Source organism: Hemitrygon akajei, chromosome 8 (genome assembly GCF_048418815.1).
Source record: "Hemitrygon akajei chromosome 8, sHemAka1.3, whole genome shotgun sequence".
Taxonomy (NCBI): domain Eukaryota; kingdom Metazoa; phylum Chordata; class Chondrichthyes; order Myliobatiformes; family Dasyatidae; genus Hemitrygon; species Hemitrygon akajei.
In genome coordinates this window covers 34,604,772-34,621,623 of record NC_133131.1, presented here as the reverse complement: position 1 = coordinate 34,621,623, position 16,852 = coordinate 34,604,772, and the positions used below count along the sequence as shown (strand labels likewise).

Here is a 16,852-nt window from a genome sequence, read left to right as displayed (position 1 = left end):
ATTGGAGAGAATCCAGAGGAGGTTCACGAGGATGATTCTGGCAATGAAGGGGTTAACATATTAGTAGTGTTTGGTGGTGTTGTGCCTGTACTCACCGGAGTTTAGAAGACTGCAGGGGGATCTCATTGAAACCTACCGAATGTTGAAAGAACTAGATAGGGTGGATGTAGGGAGGATGTTTCCTATGGTGGGGGTATCCAGAACTAGAGGGCACACACTCAAAATTGAGAGGCAACCCTTTAGAACAGAGGTAAGGAGGTATTTTTTTAGCCAGAGGGTAGTAAATCTGTGGAATGCTCTGTCACAGACTGCAGTGGAGGCCAGGTCTCTGCATATATTTAAGATGAAAGTTAATTGTTTCCTGATCAGTCTGGGCATCAAGGGATCTGGTGAAAAGGCAGGTGAAGGGGGATGAGTGGGATCCGGGATCAGCCATGATGGAATGGCAGAGCGGACTCGATGGGCTGAATGGCCTAATTCTGCTCCTATGTTTTATGGTCTTATTTTGCACTTCATGGTTTTGTATGCTTGAAGCATGTTCTCAACCAGCTGCATGTAATTTGGTGTTCTGTAGTTGCTAAGGAAATTTTCAACAAGATCTTTGAATGTCTTCCATGTGATTTTCTCTGGTCTCACTAGAAGTTCTTCGAGTTGCCTGTCATTGTTAACCTGTTTGATTTATGGACCAACAGAAATGCCTTCCTTAATCTTGGCATCAGTTATTCTGACTTGAGTTATGAATTGAAATAACAGATATAAGTAATTTCAAAAATATTGTGCACCCTAGGGAAATTTCTTAGTGATTGTCATCATTAGCTAGCCCAAAATCCATAAGATACATCTAAAAGTATTCAGGAAGCAAAGTCTTTGTTGTCCAGTGTAATCGTCCTCCAATAACCACAACCTTTGTGCAAAGTATAAATTCAGCTAATGGAGTGTTTCCCCTTGATGTCCATTGTTTCTTTTTTGCCGTGGCTGTTCGAGACCAGATTTACTCAAAAGCTGCATTGGAGAAGCATACGCTACCTCTAGAATTCAGCTCTTTGAAGCATATTTAGACTGGAGTTGAGTGATCCTGGCAGAACTACAAATAAGCATCAGTACACAGGATAGCGTTGAATAAGTGCTACCTGACAGCACTATCAACAACAGCTTCCATCAGCTTGTTGAAGACCAAGTTGGCACAAAGAACTGACACACTGACATGATGTCTTTAACTTGCTTTCCTATAGCACAGTCAAATGTTACAAAGCAATACCAAGTCTCTGCAAAGGGAGGCAGAGGAAATTCCTCCCTGCCAAAACCAAGATAAGACTTAATTAACACAAGAAGTCATAAATACAAGAGGTTCTGCAGCTGCTGGAAATTTTGTGGGTGGCTCTGTAACATGTTGTCTGTTGCTCGTAACACAGAAAAAATTCTTGTTCCAGTTCCATTGCTAATGGAACTCGTGGTAATTTGAATGTTGCTGCTCAAAGTCGGATTCAGACTGAATTTCCTTGCAAGTGCATGCAAGTATTTGAATGGGAAATTCAGGTGAGGTGATCAATAATTTGTTTCTTCTTGATCTTAGTTTAAAATCTCCCAAGGGATCTGACAACTTCTGGATAAACCTGTTCGCTTAACTGGCACCGTGGCAGGCTGACACATATCTAGCACAGGTGCAGTGGACCCAAGCATGGGCCATAAAAGTTTGCTCTATGATTCCAATTAGCTTCACCGGGCACTCACCATGTTATATATTATATTATTATCCCTATGGCTATCAGTTCAGAATCAGAATCAGGTTTAATATCACTGGCATACAAAGGATTCGAAGTACATTTATTATCAAAGTATGTATGCAATATACAATCCTGAGATTCATCTTCACACAGACAGCCACGAAACAAAACACCATGGAACCCGCTCAAGGGAAAAAGCATAAATCCCCCCCCCCATCTGACACACAAAAAACAAATCGGCAAACAATAACATGAACATCACCCCCCCACATAAAAAACAAGTTGCACTAATGACAAATGAGGAAAAAAAAGACAAATTCGAAGGAGTCCATATTCAGTTCTGCTCAATGTTTATTATTGCACTGAACTAAATATGGACTCTTTTGATTTTGTGTTCAGTGCAGATAATGAACGCGTCCTGAAATTTGCAGCAGCAGTACAGTGCATTACATAAAAATACTTTAAATCAATTATATTATTTAAAAGTTAATTAAATGAGTAGTGCAAAAATAGTGAGATGGTATTGATGGGTTGGTTCATTGCAGCTTTAATTGCAATTTATTGATGTTTCAGTATTTTATCCAAGGTGTTTGTGTCTATGTATGGTTTTGTGTATGTGGATGCACACGATTCTCCCTTTCTACAAACAGGTTGCCAAGTACAGTATGTTTCCATTGGATATCTTGTAACTCCCAACACATTTGCAGTATGTGTATTCAAATAAGCTGAGCTCCAGATTGTAACCTGATGTATCCTTCCCATATTCTCATTTCTTGCTTTCAAAGGCGTGGCTAAGAGAAAATAGTTCCAGGTCCTCAGATACAGGGCACACTTCAAGAGACCTTACCTTATCCCACCAGGAGTTTTCTATACAAACACTGCTGGAAATGTCAGCTTGTTGGTTCTGTACTCCACTTGGCAACTTACAATTTAGTAAAAAAGTGAAGACAGACGTGGAGAAGGGCAATAATCAGGATATTAAACCAAAGGATTCCCTGGATTCCAGAATGTTATATAACACCGATATAATTAAGGTTTCAGAACGGACTACAAGAAGTTCCACGCAAACCCAATTTCCTGGTAGGTACTTAGATGAACATTCTAATATATTTCCTACTTAGATCTGGATTCTCAAATCTTAAGCTTCCAGGTTTATGGTGCACATCTTCTGTAATAAATTTATTGGGCTTCAAGAACAAAAAGCCTCCAATATTGTAATTGTTTTTTAGAGAAGCTAAGAGGGTCAGCTCTGTTGAGACCACTCCTGCCCTTTATTTGTGCCAGATACCTGAGGTTCTATATGTGCACTGTAGTGAGTTGTTGAGAGTTGGTGTCCGTACCCTCCATCGTGAAGAGTGGAGATGAGAAATGATGTTTTATTAGAAACAAAACTTGAAATATATTTTGTAATTTTACAATTTGTAATATTTTATATATGTACTAATTTATAGTCTATTTTATGTATTGCTCTGTACTGCTGCTACAAAACAACAAATTTCATGACATATGTCAGAGTTAATAAACTTGATTCTGATTCTAATTCTAAATGCGATTGAAATGGAACTGACATGACTTCAAAGCAGATAAATAATACCCCCCACCCCAAAAAAGAACAGGATAAAGTAATATCTCCAGTTGGAGGAATGAGTTGGAGAATGTTGTCTGAAGACAATAAATCTGCAGTTGTAATTGATTATGATACAGTGGTGGAGCTGGAAGACCTGCTGTCATGTTGCTCTTGTGAGTCAGGTCTGATCCAATCCTCCAGTGTTGTCCGGGTGGACTTTGTACATTGTCTCTGTGACTGAACGACATTCTCTTGGGTGCTTCGCTTTCCTTCCGTGGCCCAAAGATATTCGATCTAGAAGATCACTTGTCCTCTGTAAGTTCACACAAATGAAAGTGGACCTGTGACAGGGAGGTTGAGTTACAGAGAAATGAGTAGGGAATGGGTTTGATGTGGTTCCTTAGATAACCAGCATGAAAGTGATGGGACAAATGGTCTCCTTTTACATTGTATGAAACTATGAGTTAAGAATCTGCCAAAATCTGAAACTTGGACAAAATCTATCATTAGAACTGTTTATTTCGACACAATCCATTAGCTTGTATTGGCTGGTACTTCCACTATGAAGCCATGTTTACACTTTCCAACCTACCATGTTGCAGGCAGTGAATCAGTAAGTATTGGTATTTATTGTCAGTGGATTGGTGACAGAGCTGGGTGGCAGTGTATAATAAAAGGTTATTGGTATATTTGAAGAAGTGGTGAAACATATGTGTGTGCGTGTGTGCGCGCGCTGATTGGGAGAAAAGGGAACCTCTGATTGGGAGATTGGTTGAAGAAGAGGGCGGGGAACATCATAAAGGACTCCTCCCATCCTGTGCACGGACTGTTTGATCTGCTTCCGTCTGGTAGGCGCTTCAGATCCCTCCAGACTAAGACTAATAGGCACTGGAGAAGTTTTTTCCCTACTGCTGTCACTTTGCTGAACAGTTAACTGCTGGTTAACTGTCAGCTAACTATTACTTGGGTTTCACTACCTATATGTATAATCTATATTTTCATTTATATTTATCATTATTATTGTTATGAGCAGAGAGACAACATCTGCCGGAAGTAAATTCCTTGTATGTGCATAGGTACTTGGCGATTAAAGTCTGACTCTGATTCTGATTCTGATTCTGATTCTGATTCAATGCTGTTGGTGCTAATACCTGGCCAAGAAAGGCATTAGTTGGCCCTGTTGTACGACGTGTAACAAAGAGGAATGCCACTTTACTGCTATGTGACAGGGGCTTTGCTCTACAAATCTGCCAGGGACTCAAACAAAGATCCTCTCTAATTTTGTACGGATAATTGGTTGACTGGAGATCTTATTTTTGAAATTATACAGCATCATTTTTTACTGGAAGAACTCCCCTTTAATGCTGGAACACTGCATGTCCAATGCATATGGCAGCGGGCATATAAATCTGCATTCGTTTTCTTTTCAGTGTCTGACTTTCGAAAGGGCAGTTTTCATGCCTCATTCTAATTTCACAACTGCCAATCACAAGTGTTTTGTTCACTAATCATGATTTGAAACTTGTAGCTTCTGTTGAGTTATATTTCACTCAATGTGACAGGTCTCAACATAAGAAAATAAAATATTTTCCACTTCATATTCAGTTTAGCACCTCCAGTTTAGTTGATTTGCAAAAGGAACCTGACTAGTTGGGGAATGGGGGAGGGAACCTGTGTGCTATAGTGTGTGTCAAAGGGAGACTGACAAGCAGAGCATCAGGAGGCTGTACTGGACTAACGTTGTTGAATCATTGTGGTATCTGATAAACTCCATTTCAGGTAATGTGTGCCTGGTAACCTGATTACTTGAAAGAATCATTATCTGCCCTGGAGAAAGTGTAGATCAAATCAGAAGTGGCTTAGAGTTCCAAGTGGTCTGGAGGAGCTGGAGTGATTGTTTTCTTTTGGGAGAAGGGTTGAAATGAGATAATTGAAGCTTTCATCTTCTCCTGAATACAATTATCAACACTCAATTGATGTTCAGCTTGAGAAGAAGGGTTAATATTAGGAAGCAAAATTTAAAAATAAAGAAGACTAATGTTAGCTTGGACATCTAGAGAGCAATCCAATTGTGTAGTGAATGATCAGTCCAAGTTCATCCTGCTCTGACTGAGAAGACATCATTACACTACTAGCCCTGTGGCGATTACGCAGTTGGTGGCTGGCTCTGCACTTTATTCTCCAGCTTTCTGAGTCTGCCTCTGCATTCCCAAGGCTACAGCCAGCACTGGTAATGATCAGAACGTGGGTGCAAAGTGTTTTGAGATCCTGCATTAGAGGCCAGATTTGCCTTGGCACCTGCAGTTATCTAATCCCCAACCATGTTATTAAGGCCTTGGCCGTGGTGCTGGGACTTGGGCTAGGTTCCTCTAGGTTGTCCTGCAGGGCAGTGCATGGAGCCTTGGCCCAGGATTTGCTGGAGCAGGGCATCTTGCCCATTTTGATAGATTAATTTCCTCACGCTGTTGATCAGAAATGGTATGTACCAAACTGAGGGGGAGTTTTTTTCTCACAGAAGGTCGACTCGCACATTTCTGACTGGTGAGACAATTGGCCACAGTAAGTTTCCTCTTGTGTGCAGGTGAATAGTAGAATCTGGGATGAATTGAGAGTGTATGAAGATCAGAAAGTGATGTGGACTTGAAACCAAAGGTTGGATCTGCCATAAAAACACAAAAGGCCAGACAGTATCTATGGGAGGAGGTAGTGATCCTCCCATCTTGATGGTAGAGGAGGCCTCCTGACTTCACTCCTGATGAAGGGTTTCGGCCCGAAACGTCGTCACTACCTCCTCCCATAGATGCTGTCTGGCCTGCTGAGTTCTGCCAGCATTTTGTGTTTTTATTTCTTTCCAGTATCTGCAGATTCACTCGTGTTGCCGTTGGAACTGCCATGGTGATTTGAGTGCAGGAGCAGGCTTGAGGAGCCTGGTGGCTCAGTCCCACTTCTACTTTCAATATTGGGCTGCTCTTAAAGTAGAATAGAACCTAAAACATAGAACACTATGAGCCCTTTAGCTCATGATGTTGTACCAACCAATATAAACCTACTCCATGATAATCTAGCCGTTCCCTTCTATACAGCCCTTAACCCTCCATGTGTCCATATACGACTCTCTTAAGTATCCCCAATGTACCAGTCTCAACCACCACCCCAGGAGTGTTTCCCAGTAACCTGCCACTCTCAGTGTAAAAAGTCTACCTTTGACATGTCCTCTAAACTTCCCTCCACTCACATAATATGGATGTCCTCTGCTAGTGACCTGGGAAAAAGGCACTGGCTCTCTACTCTGTCTATGCCTCTCTTATACACTTCTATCAAGTCACTTCACATATTCCTTCGCTCCAAAGAGAATAGGCCTAGCTCGCTCAATCTAATCCATGCAGCATCCTAGTAAAACTCCTCTGCACCCTGTCTAAAGCTTCCATATCCGTGCAATGAAAGGTGAAGAAAATACTCTTTAAGTTTTGTTTAACCAAAGTTTCTTAGAGTTCTTGAACCCAGCCCCTCCAATAATGAAGGCAAGCACACCATAAGCCTTCTTAATCACCCTTTCAACTTACACAACAACTTTAAAGGGACCACAAGATCCCCCTCGCCTCCACACTACTAAGAATCCTGCCAATAACTTTGTACTCTGCCTTCAGTTCAATCTTCATAGGGATATCACTTCACACTTTTCCAGATTGAACTCCATCTGCCAGTTCTCCATCCTATCTGTATCCCATTGTAACTTAGAGTACGACAACCTTCTACACAATCCGCAACATCACCAGCCTTCATGGCATCTGAAACCTTGCTATGCCACCCTTCCACTTCCACATCCAAGTCATTGATTAAAAAAAATCACAAAGAACAGTGGTCTCAGAACAGATCCCTGCAGACCACTAGTCATGGGTCTCCAGGTAGAATACTCCGCATCTGCAAAACACCTTCTGCTTTCCGTGGGCAAGTCAATTCTGAGTCCATCCAGCCAGATTTCCATGGATTTCATGACTTTCTGGAAGAACCTACCATTGAAAACCTTGACAAGCACTTGGCTAAAATCCAAATGCACCACATCCACTGGTTTACCTTCTTTAGTTTGTTTTGTTACCTCCTTGAAAAATACAATCAAGCTCATGAGGTATGGTCTGCCCCTCAAAATGCCATGCTGACTATACCTGCTAAGAATACACTTCTCCAAGTGCTCATAAACCCTGTCCCTTAGAATGTTTAATAATTATTTTGCCCACTATTGACATAAGGCTTGCTGGTGTAGAATTCCCAGTATTATACTTAGTCACTTCCTTGAAACCGGAACACTTACCATCCTCCAATCCTCTAGTACTACTCCTGCGGCCTGGGAGAAGACAAAGATCGTTGTCAGTGCTTCAGTGGTCTTTTCCCTTGCTTCCTGTCTGGCCATGGACTTGTTTATCCTTAGTGCTGGAAATGTGGACTGATAATGGAGCAGTGAGATCATTGAGCCGTCTGGGACCTTCCATACAAAAGACCAATTGTGCTTTTTAAATGAGATTTAAGGATGGAGGGAAAAGAGAAAGAGAAATAGATATGATTAAGAGAAAGAGAAAAACATCAAATATTAACTTCTTAAACTATTACATTTTTTAAATATTGTATTTCAAGAATTTACTACCTGTAAGGGCATGACTCCATAGTTCCAGTTGTTCTTTATCTAAATAGCGGATGTGTTATTAGAGGATTATAAGTCTCCTAGAAGCTTGTCCTCTTTAATATTTATTTAAGTACCAGTACTAATGCAGGTGTATGGGGTTGAGTGGGATCTGGGATCAGCCATGATGGAATGGCAGAACAGACTTGATGGGCTGAATGGCCTAATTCTGCTCCTATGTCTTATGGTCTACTAATGCTGTGACAAAGTTCATTCATTTTATAGCATAAATGTGGTAATTTCCTGAAACCCACATAGAGGTAAACAACAATTTTTGTCAGTTTATTTGAAGGACAGCTCTAAACCTTCACCCCTGCTCTCTCCAATAAAGCCATTTTAGGGAACACTTGTAATTAGTTGGCTGGAGCATTCACTACACAAACAGGAGATGGTGCATCATGCATTGAACATGAGGAATATGTGAATTTGTGATCTTCCTGGGCTGTTGTGAAAGTGGAAACATCCAAGGTGCTCCATTCCATCCTGTGAGCAGAACTTAAGGTTGCTTTTATTTGTTTTATTCCAGCTGGAAGAACGACCACAAATGAAGAACTGGAAGACATGCTGGAGAGTGGGAATCCTGCTATCTTCACATCTGGGGTGAGTGGAGTGTGTAGTGTGTCTTCACTATAACTCTGATAGCTGCTTAAAGCCGGGTGAGATTTAATCCACTTCATTCCAGCAAAACCATTATGTTTCAGAATGAATTTGAGGGGAAAGCATACTAAGCATCGACAGAGGGAGAGAAAAGCAGCCTGTTGGGCTAAAGCGAGGAAAGCTGACATTTAACCATTAGTTTGGCTCAGTTAATAGGACAGATTGCTGGTTGAAACCTCACAGGAGGCTTAGGCTCATACTTTAGAGTATTACCCTGTCAAAGTCACTATCTGTCTGATAAAATAAGAAACCAAGGTCTCGGCCCATTTACACAGTTTGAGAAACAGCTGGGTGTGTTAAGGATCCAAACCTATAGTTCTTCAAATGCAGAACTCTCCTGTGTATATTTTTCTGTGTCTCAATCAGTTGTCATGGTAATATGCTCAATTAGAAAATTGCAATGACAGCAGCTGAAAGTGTATCTACTCGTTATAGGGCATGCCAATCATGAGGAAGTAAATGTCCTCTGCACACTGAAGTCTCTTCCTTTCAATCATATAGAGTCGTAGAGCACTACAGCACAGAAACAGGCCCTTTGGTCCATCTAGTCCATGCAGTCTGGTCTTCTGTCTAGTCCCATCTACCTGCACCTGGAGCCTAGCACTCCAAACCTCTCTCATCTAAGTATTTATCCAAACTTCTCTTAAATGTTACAATTAAACTGTTATCTACCGCTTCCACTGGCATAAACACAAGAACATTTGCAGATGCTGGAAATCCAAAGCAACACACCCAAAATGCTGGAGGAACTCAGCAGGTCAGGTAGTATCTATGGAAATTAATAAACAGTCGATGTTTCAGTCCAAGACCTTTGTTCACGACTAAAGAGGAAGGGGCAAGGTCCAGAATAAAAAGGTGGGAGGGAGGGGAAGGAGGATAACTTGAAGGTGATAGGCGAAGCCAGCTGGGTGGGAAAGGTAAAGGGCTGGAGAAGAAGGAATCTGGTAAGAGAGGAGTGTGGACCATAGGAAAAAGGGGAGGAGGAAGGGACCCGGGGGAAGTGATAGGTAGGTGAGAGGAGGTAAAAAGCTAAAGTGAAAAATAGAAGAGGGGAGGGATAGGGATATTTTTGTTACTGGAAGATTGATATTTATGCCATCAGGTTGGAGGCTACCCAGGCAGAATATAAGGTATTGCTCCTCCACCCTGAGGATGGCCTCATCTTGGCACGAGAGGAAACCGTGGACTGACAAGTTAGAATGGGAATGAGAATCGGAATTAATTGGCAGCTCTTCTCACAATCATAACACCCTCTGAATGATGAGATTCCCTTTAGATTTCCCTTAATATTTCACCTTTCACCCTAAACCTATTTCCTCTTGCTCTAATTTCGCCCAGCCTGCGGGGGGAAAGGCTACATGCGTTCACCCTATCTGTGCACCTCATAATTTTGTATACTTCTACAAGATTTCCTTACATTCTCCTGTGCTCCAGTGAATGAAGTCCTAGCCTTTTCAATCTATCCCTGTGACTCAGGTTCTCAAGTCCTGGCACCATCCTAGTGAATTTTCTCTGCCCTCTTTCAAGCTTATCAATATCCTTCCTGTAGGTAGGTGACCAGAACTGGATGCCCTGCGGAACATCTCAAAATCATTGATGTCAACCTTAAAATGCATTTGCTGCTATTACGTAGTGTGTTTACGGCAGCACACTGTGCAGAGAAAGGTCCCACGTGTAGTAGTGAATGAATGCCGTGTAACAAGTTTTATGGAGATTTTGGTCAGGTCACTAGCGTGCATAATTTCATTTATATAGCTCCTTTTGCATTCTCAGGCCAAACCTAAGTGTTTCATATTAAGTCGCCACTATAGAAGAATAGTGAGCATTCTTTTACAGAAAAATATAGAATAAATTCCCAAATAACAAGCAGATATATATACTATAACTTAATCTACAGTATCCATTGTGGGTTGTGTTTGGAAGTTAAGGGCTGTACTGGAAATCGGGACCTAAGGAGAATATGTGATCTCTAGAAACCGCTGTTAGTTGTGTAGGCCATTCGGAATCAGAGTCCAGTTTAATATCACTGGCATATGTTGTAAAATTTGTTGACTTTGCAGCAGCAGTACAGTGCAATACATAATAATAGCAAAACATGGATTATAGTAAGTATATGTATATATTTAATTGTTAAATATAGTGCAAAAATAGAAATAAAAAAGTAGAGGTAGTGTTCATGGGTTCAATGTCCATTCAGGGATCGGATGGCAGAGGGGAAGAAGCTGTTTGTTGAGTGTGTGCCTTCATGCCTCTGTACCTCCTTCTTGATGGTAGCAATGAGAACAAGACATGACCTGGGTGATGTGGGTCCTTAATGATGCCTTTTTGAGGCATCACTCCTTGAAGATGTCACGGATACTATGGAGGCTAGTGCCCACGATGAAGTTGACTAAATTTACAACTCTCTGCAGCTTACTTTGATCCTGTTCAGTAGCCCTTCCCCATACCAGATGATGAAGCAGCCAGTTAGAATGATCCCTACGGTACAACTGTAGAAATCTTTGAGTTTGTTTGGTGGCATAACAAATTTCCTTAAACTCGGAATGAAATATAGCCACTGTCATGCCTTCCTTGTAGCTGCTTCAATATATTGGGTCCAGGTTAGATCCTCAGTGCCACCCAGGAACTTGAAATTACTCATTCTCTCCACTTCTGATCCCTCTATGGGTCCTGGTGTGTGTTCCCTCGTCTTACCTTTTCTGAAGGCCACAATGAGCTCTTTGGTTCTACTGACGTTGAGTGCAAGGCTGTTGCTACAACACCGCTCAACTAGCTGATATCTCTTGCTTCTGTACGTCCTCTCATCACCATCTGAGATTCTGCCAGCAATGTACAATCCCCTGTGCGATGGATGCAATGGATTGCAGAAGTATTGATAAACTCCAACCATACCAGCAATTTCAGAGGACGACGGAGACAGGAAATCATTGATGGTCTATGCCCCACTTAGGAACTAAGGGCCCAAGTTGGCAAGTAGTAAGTAGAAACCAATGTGGAATTCTTGGAAGTTACTGGAAAGACAGATGATTCTTTCATTCACTGCCTGAAACAAAAGACAATAATATAGTATGTCCTCAACACTGCACTGAATTATTTAACTGGATTATGTGAGTTATCCCAATACATTACATGGTGTTTGAATTCATGACTATGATCTTGTATGTTAATTACGGAATGCATTAAATCATAAAGTGAGTTATAGGTGATGTCTGTAGTTATAGATATTTAGTTATAGAAGAGTGGATTTCTGTGAAAAAAGTACACAGATTTAATAGTGTGCTTGATACTGACATCAGGTATAATGAGGAGGGGAGTGTTAAATTCCTAACAATTGCATTCTTATCTGGATTCATTCTCTTAATTAATCATTGGTGTAAATAATCTACAAGATCCCCCTACCCCAGCTTTGAAAGTGAGCACCACACACAAAACGCTGGAGGAACTCAGCAGGCAGGGCAGAATCTATGGAAAAAAGTACAGACGACGTTTCGGGCCGAAACCCTTCAGCAGGACTGGAGAAAAAACGCTGAGGAGTAGATTTAAGTGGTGGGAGAGGGGAGGGAGAAAAACACAAAGTGATAGGTGAAACCTGAAGAGGGAGGGATGAAGTAAAGAGCTGGGAAGTTGATTGGTGAAAGAGATACAGGGCTGGAGAAGGGGGAATCTGGTGGAATAGGACAGAAGGCCATGGAAGAAAGAAGAAGGGGGAGGAGCACCAGAGGGAGGCGATGGGCAGGTAAGGAGATAATGTGAGAGAGGAAAAAGGGGATGGGGAATGGTGAAGTGGGGGGGGGGGGGCATTTCCAGAAGTTGGCCAAATCAATGTTCATGCCATCAAGTTGGAGGCTACCCAGACAGAATATAAGGTGTTGTTCCTCCAGCCTAAGTGTGGCCTCATCACTACAGTGGAGGAGGCCATGGATAGACATATCGGAATGCGAAGTGGAATTAAAATGGGTGGCCACTGGGAGGTCCCACTTTTCCTGGCGGATGGAGCGTAAGTGCTCGGCGAAACGGTCTCCCAATCTACGTCAGGTCTCACTGATATACAGTGAGGCCACACCAGGAGCACCAGACACAGTATATGACCCCAACAGACTCACAGGTGCAGTGTCCTCTCACCTGGAAGCACCGTTTGGGGCCCTGAATGGTAGTGTGGGAGGAGGCATAGGGGCAAGTGTAGCATTAGTTTGACTTGCAAGGATAAGTGCCAGGAGGGAGATCAGTGAGGAGGGATGAATAGACAATTTTTTTGTGTGTGAGAGAACCTTTCAAAGCTGCATTCAATCACCTGAATCGATTTCCAGACCCAGTAATGTATCTTATATTCTCCAGCCTCAAGGTTGCTTCAAAGTGAAATCAGCAAGAAACATCCAAGTGCAATGAGCCAGTAATATGTGGATATCCTCAGTGCAAGTTAGTGTTAAGGGCTGATGGGACTGAAACATTTATTTATTTATTAGGTTTTGGCTTTAATTTGATTCATTTTATTTACTATTTTACTTGGTCCCCTGTGAGTAGAGTAAGCGAGTATTAGCTTCATTAATTTTTATTTAAGTAATATTGTGCTGCTGGTAATCCACCCCATGGACATGAGGATAGTTTAAATTAAGTATGCAAATTTCAGCTTACCAGTCTTGAGCAGCAAGAGGTTAGTGAAGTGCAGATGATACGTGGCAACGTGGGGTTTATGTTAATAGTCAAGCAATCAGGAAACCAAATATGTGATTAAAACAAAAGTGAGTGTAACCCTTCGAATCTCTGAGCCTGTCCTGTCATTCAATGGGATCATGACTGACCTTGTTTATTATCCATTCTTTTCCATTCATTCCCCATATCCTCTCATTCTCTTGGTGTCCACAGAGGGTATTGATCTCAAAGACTGACGTAATGAATCCCAAAGCCAACATTTCTTTTCATCATTTCTTCTCACAACATTTCTTCTCATCACTTCCAAATGGCCAATTACTTCTTTGTATAATAATCTCACCATATTCTGCATTCTTAAGCAAGAGGGAACACCCCCTCAACATTCACCCTCTTCTGATCATGTTGGCCTTGCTGACGGAAAAATTCTAAACTCCAATGAACACCTCAAGCCCCATCCAATATAGAAAGCTGTAGGTACCCTCACTAAAGGGAAGAAATACTGTAGCTACCTACTCGTCCAAGAATAAACCACTTCCCTGTTTATCCTCCATATCGAGATTAACTTGCCAATACCCACTGTCCTCCAATCGTATGTCACCTCTTTCTAAGGATTTGATTTCATTTTTTACCAACAGAGCCACGCCACCCCCTTTGCTTGTCCTTTCGATACAAATTGTATCTTTGGATGTTAAGATCCCAACTACAATATTCTTTCAGCCATGACTCAGTGATGCCAAAACATCATTCTTGCCTATCTCTAACTGCACTACAAGATCATCTACCTTATTCCGTATACTGTTGCATTCAAATATAACACCTTCAGTCCTGTATCTGTCTCCCTTTTCAGTTTTGTCTCCCTTTTACACTGCAACTCATCCACTCATTGCTATTGTGCCCTACCATCTAACTGTTCTTCCTCATAGTCTCACTACACACTGCCTCTGCTTGTAAACCAACTGTCCGATCACTCCGGCTCCCATCCCCCTGCCAAATTAAACCTCCCCAACCGTTCTAACAAGCCTGCCTCCAAGGATATTGGTCCCCCCCCCCCCCACCCATGTTCAGCTGTAACCAGTCCTTTTTGTACAGGTCATATCCAATTACCACAAATCTGAAACCCTGCCTCCTGCACCAGTTTCTCAGCTGTGCATTCACCTGCCAAATCATCCTATTCTTACCCTCATTGGTTTTTCGCACAAGTAGAGTTCTAGAGATTGTTACCCTGGAGGCCTTGCTGTTCAGCTTTATACCTAACTCCCTACATTCTTGTTTCAGGGCCTCCTCACTTTTCTGCCTATGCCATTGATGCCAGTATGTAACAAAACGTCTGGCTGCTTGCTTTAGAGTTGTGGACCCAATCAAAGACATCCCTGACCCTGGCACCCTGGGAGGCAACATATAATCTGGGTGTCTCAATCAAATTCACAGAATCTTGTGTCTACTTCTCTTATTATGGAATCCCCTATCACTACTGCAGTCCTCTTCTCCCCTCCCTCCTCTTCTGAGCCACAGCACCAGTCTCAGTGCCAGAGGGCTGGTAGGTCGTCCCCTCAACGGTATGCAAAAAAGTATACTTATTATTGAGGGGAGTGGCCACAGGGGTACTCTGTACCCACTGCCTATTTCCCTTCCCTCGCCTGACAGTCACCCATTTACCTGCCTCCTCCAACTTAGGATAAACCTCCCTGCAGCTCCTATCTATCACCTCCTCCGTTTCCCATTTGAGCCAAAGGTAACTGAGCAGCAGCTCCAGTTCCTTACTATTTGAATAAGTAGCTTAGCCAGTGTTGTCTGATTTGAAATTAAATAACCTCATTGTGTTATACTGCAAATCTTGGGAAATCAGCTCAGGTTATGTGGACCAGCATCCTGTGTTTTATAGTCAGTGCATTTGTTTGCAAAGCTGTCCTTTTCACTTCAGACTGATTATTGTTTGCCATTTACATTATGAACTGAAAACTGGCTCCCGTTTACAACAAGAAGATGAACAAAGAATATTGGTTGGAAGTTTGTCTTACTCAATAACAACCCTTTGATCTTGAGAAGTTACAATTGCTCTTTTAGAAAGATGAACTTTTCAGAAGAAAGGCCCCCTAGCCCAGTGAATTTCCATCACGCTATTCAGCATCTGTCAGAATTCTACCCCAATCCTGATATAGTGAGATAGATTTCATTCTTCCACTCTATATAATACAGTCCCATTTGAATCTCTTCTTGTAGGATGACTGTGTCATTCAGAAACTAATCTGTGCTTCACTTCAAGATGCAGACACCAAACTTGTTCACACTGCTCCAAACATGGGTGAAATTATGAAAAAATGGAATCCCATAATTTGGATGTAAGATGTTTGCAGGCTTTTAAATAACTGAGTGGCTTTCTAGTCCATTGTCAAAGGGCATTTGAGGATCAGTCACATTATTGGAGTTACATTGAAGCCACGGCAACTAAGGATGGCAGATTCATTTCCCTATAACTTTTTATTGAACCACAAGTTTTTAAAAAATAAAAACATTTTACATCCAATTATGGATTTCCATTTTTTCATAATTTCATCCATGCTTGGAGCAGTGTGAACAAGTTTGGTGTCTGCATCTTGTAGACACATGCCTTACTTCCAACAATCACAGTCCCCAGACTGATGATGATGATGAAGTCCATAGTCTATATGTCCGTATTACATTATAACCATATAACAATTACAGCATGGAAACAGGCCATCTCGGCCCTTCTGGTCCGTGCCGAACACTTAGTCCCACCTACCTGCACTCAGCCCATAGCCCTCCATTCCTTTCCTGTCCATATACCTATCCAATTTTTTTTTTTAATTACAAAATCGAACATGCCTCTACCACTTCTACTGGAAGCTCGTTCCACACAGCTACCACTCTCTGAGTAAAGAAGTTCCCCCTCATGTTACCCCTAAACTTTTGCCCTGTAACTCTCAACTCATGTCCTCTTGTTTGAATCTCCCCTACTCAGAATTCAACTTCAAACAGAATTCGGGCTTTTGCCCTTCGAGTCTGCTCGGCCATTCCATCATAGCTGATTTATTATCCCTCTCAACCTCACTCTCCTGTCTTATCACTGAACATTTGAATAAAATTGAGTTTTTGACTCTTCATCAATCTGGGGACTGTGATTGTGGGAAATAAGGCATGCCCAACCATGCTCATAAGCATTTGGGCCCCTTATCTGAATTGGGAATGCTATCCCACAAACTAGTCAGACAATAACCTATCATGGAAATGTGTGCAGAGACAAGACTTTCAGCCAATATCCCAGACTCCTCCATATGGTTCTTGAGCACAGTAACCGGGACGATGACACAGTTGTATGCATTTTGGAGAAACATTCCAAGTGACATCAACATTGAACCCATTGTCCTGTAATTCTCCATAAAGTCAAATATTGGTATGGAAACCTCATGGTAATGAGTCTCTGCTGATGAGTTCAGAGTTCTTCCAGAACTCCACCAGCAGTCGAAGAACTGCTGAGGATAGGAAGGGAAAGGAATATATTCAGAATGTGTCGTTTCAAGCATGAATGATTATTATAGTTTTATTCAGCTCGCCACTTCC

The 16,852-nt window shown here is 41.8% G+C and overlaps 1 protein-coding gene across 2 annotated transcripts in view; it reads left to right on the top strand.

Moving 5' to 3' along the window:
* Positions 1-16,852, top strand: part of LOC140731786 (syntaxin-1A) — a 301,889-nt gene that overhangs the window by 241,141 nt on the left and 43,896 nt on the right. For both annotated transcript variants that reach the window (XM_073053580.1, XM_073053581.1), the window contains exon 7: positions 8,493-8,566. In XM_073053580.1, the coding sequence (XP_072909681.1) occupies positions 8,493-8,566 (74 nt within the window). The remainder of the gene's footprint in view (positions 1-8,492; positions 8,567-16,852) is intronic.